General features: G+C 53.4%; 1 protein-coding gene across 1 annotated transcript; it reads left to right on the top strand.

The window, feature by feature from the left end:
• The first annotated feature begins 528 nt into the window (after window positions 1-528).
• LOC144158467 (putative exonuclease GOR) lies at window positions 529-1,830 on the top strand. The gene has a single exon (XM_077689351.1). It carries the CDS (start codon window positions 529-531, stop codon window positions 1,828-1,830), a length of 1,302 nt encoding a protein of 433 aa, XP_077545477.1.
• Window positions 1,831-2,915: the final 1,085 nt, after the last annotated feature.

Below are 2,915 nucleotides of genomic sequence, written 5' to 3' on the forward strand. Positions count from 1 at the left end.
TTTATTTACAGCAGAATAAACCTCCTCCACAACGACATTACCATTACCATGAATGACACATTTCTTCAGGGGGATAGGGCAAAAAGTGGAGGTTACAATAAATCATCCCAGTCTTCCGACCATCAGACTTCCCGAATGTTCAACGCAAGAGGAATAAGAATGCACAAGTGCAAATTAGGCTTGAACTCAGCAACTTTTGTGCTTTCAAGTGTTTCTCAGCACGATCACGATTGTTTCGTTTCTATTGGAAAACCTGGGATGATAGTGAGCGCTGACTCCGGGCTCCTTGCATGATCTGCGTTACTTCACAAAACAAAAAATGATCGTTATTAAGAACTAGCGTGTGCGGACGTTGCCCTAAATTGCCGGTAGTCTACTTGTCGCTGAGACCTAAAAACGGTGATGACAGCGACCCTAGCGACCGTTGTCTTGGCAATCATCTCGTGACAACGACCTTGCGGAGCAGAAAGGCAAAACTGCAGCGTAGTGGCCGATAAACGGGTGTTTTGAAGAAGTATTCCAAAGGTCATGCTGCTTTCCGTTACCTCATTTCTATTTCTCGGGGTCATCTTACTGGCTGCCAAGAATAGGGACAGTGCCAAGCACCGCCCTTCAGAATCCTCCGGCGAAAAGGAAACGGTGGAGAAGGAAGTCGACGATACGAGGCGTGGTGTGAATCTCCAGGCCCAGAACCCGTGCCGGATGACGACTTCGAAAGGAGACTGCCGCCGCGCTTCCGAAGCGGACTGCCAGAGTAACGGAAATTACTTCGTGTCTGATGCACGCTCTGCGCTGCACGCTGCTGTGGCCTCCAGGGGTGGCTGTGAGAAGTCCGTGGTACCCGTCCTGCGCTCGATTACCCCGAGGTGTGCGAGCCCTATGGAGGGCACTTGGCGATTTTCGCTCTCCGCCGACGAGCTGTACGAGCACGTACTGAGCTACACGCTGACCTATCGCCAACTCCTACGCTGCGGCTACCCAAGGCCCGTCCCCAGAAAGCCCGGAAGCGCCGTATGGCTTCACGACGAATCGGTGTACTCGTGCCGCAAAACGTGTTCCCGCTGTGGCTCAACGTTCTTCATCACGACGGAGGGCGAGTACTACTCCACCACCCACTGCCGCTTCCACGTGACAAAGCACTGCAGAGGCGTGTTCAGTTGCTGCGGGTCGTCGGCCAAAAATCCTGGCTGCCAGCTGTCGGAGTACCACATATGCACAGTTGGCATACCGAGGAAGAGCAACACCCCCGCGCACGGCTTCGTACGCACAAGGCCGCGGCCCGGCGCCACCGGCGGCGTGTACGCCCTGGACTGCGAGATGTGTTTCACCATCCGCGGTCTCGAGGTGACCAAGGTGAGCGTGGTCGGCTGGGACGGCACCCCCGTCTACGAGTCGTACGTGAGGCCCAGCAGCCCCGTGCTCGACTACATCACGGCCATCAGCGGCGTCACGGCGGAGCACCTGCGCAACGTGCAGACCAGGCTGCAAGACGTGCAGGCGGCGCTGCTGCGCCTCTTCAGCGCCTCCACGGTGCTCGTGGGCCATGGGCTGGAGAACGACCTGCGCGTGCTTAAGCTGCTTCATGACATGGTTGTGGACACGGCGGTAATCTATCCTCACAACAAGGGTCTGCCCTTCCGGCAGTCGCTGCGCTCGCTGGTCGGGACCTACCTGAAACGTGAGGTGCAGGCCGGACACCGAGGACATGACAGCACCGAAGACGCAAAGGCCTGCATGGATCTCGTACTGTTGAAAGTGGCCAACGACTTACAGCAGCGAGAAGGCTGCACCAGAGAGGAAGTGGTACGACCCATGCCGCCGACCCTCTGAGACTACGCGCAGAGACCGGGTTTGTTGGGTTTGTTGGGTATGTGTCTGAGGCGTGTTCGTGCGCGTGCGTGTGTGTTTGAGCCAGGTGGAAGTTCGTGTGAAGTGGTCAAATTCCTCGCGGACAAGAAACTGTAAAATGTTCGTTATGCTAAACTGCCAAAAGTAGACACTTGAAAGACAAAAATGCAATTGGCCAAGCGGCCTTCAGCCCTTCTAGCTTGCGGTCGTTTTTTTTTTGTTTGTTTTTGGCCCCTGTGAACTTGCGGCTTGCCACTTCGCTGTGCGGCAAGAGCGGTGCCACCAAAGCATGACTGACATTTTAGGGTGCGGAACTTTGCGTTTCATTAAAAGTTGGAACTCTTTACAAAACGCTTCTATATTTATTGTTGTAGCCCTTTCTTTATAGCACCCGAGTGGCGTAAAAAGGGGTGGCAGAATTCTACGCCGTCAACTTCCCTCGAGCTAACTGCGGTAACTCTCTCCAAACAAAGCACGCCCCAGTGTATTTAGCCTGCGCTACACAGTACGGCGTATTTTGCTATTTGGAACATATCTATGATATCGCTATTTCTTCTAAGTCGCTAAAAAAGAACGATTATAGGAAGTTACTTGTCAGGTTGAGTTTTCCCGATCTGTGGACTGTGTCAATGTCGTTAGGTTAAATTAATATGCGCAACAATTTCTGTGAACGAAGTAGTATCTGATGTGTTCAGGCCTAAACCTTTAAACGTTCATGGAACGCGTGTGGTACACAAAAGCATACAAATAATCGGTGGCACAGGCAATCAGAGAGGCGGCTCGGAAGCGCGCGCCGGGAAAGAAAAACAGCAGCGCCGGTAAACCTAGATCTAAGAAAGGCCTGCGGAGCGCGCAAGCCTGGAATGGGAAACACAAGTGCCGAAGGAAGGTTCTGAAAAAAGACAGCGGAGTGTAGAACGCTCTAGACGCGCATTGTATACGTCCGCGCAATTGTGCTCAGACTTCCATTCCATGTCGCTATGGGTGACGACGCACCAGACCCTAAATTCGCTGGAGGGAAAGCCTGAGAAAGTACTCCTCACGGGAAGAGGCTAGAGCATGCAGCT

The sequence above is a fragment of the Haemaphysalis longicornis genome, unplaced genomic scaffold (assembly GCF_048455015.1).
Source record: "Haemaphysalis longicornis isolate Haplotype H1 unplaced genomic scaffold, Haemaphysalis longicornis Haplotype H1 scaffold_1, whole genome shotgun sequence".
Taxonomy (NCBI): domain Eukaryota; kingdom Metazoa; phylum Arthropoda; class Arachnida; order Ixodida; family Ixodidae; genus Haemaphysalis; species Haemaphysalis longicornis.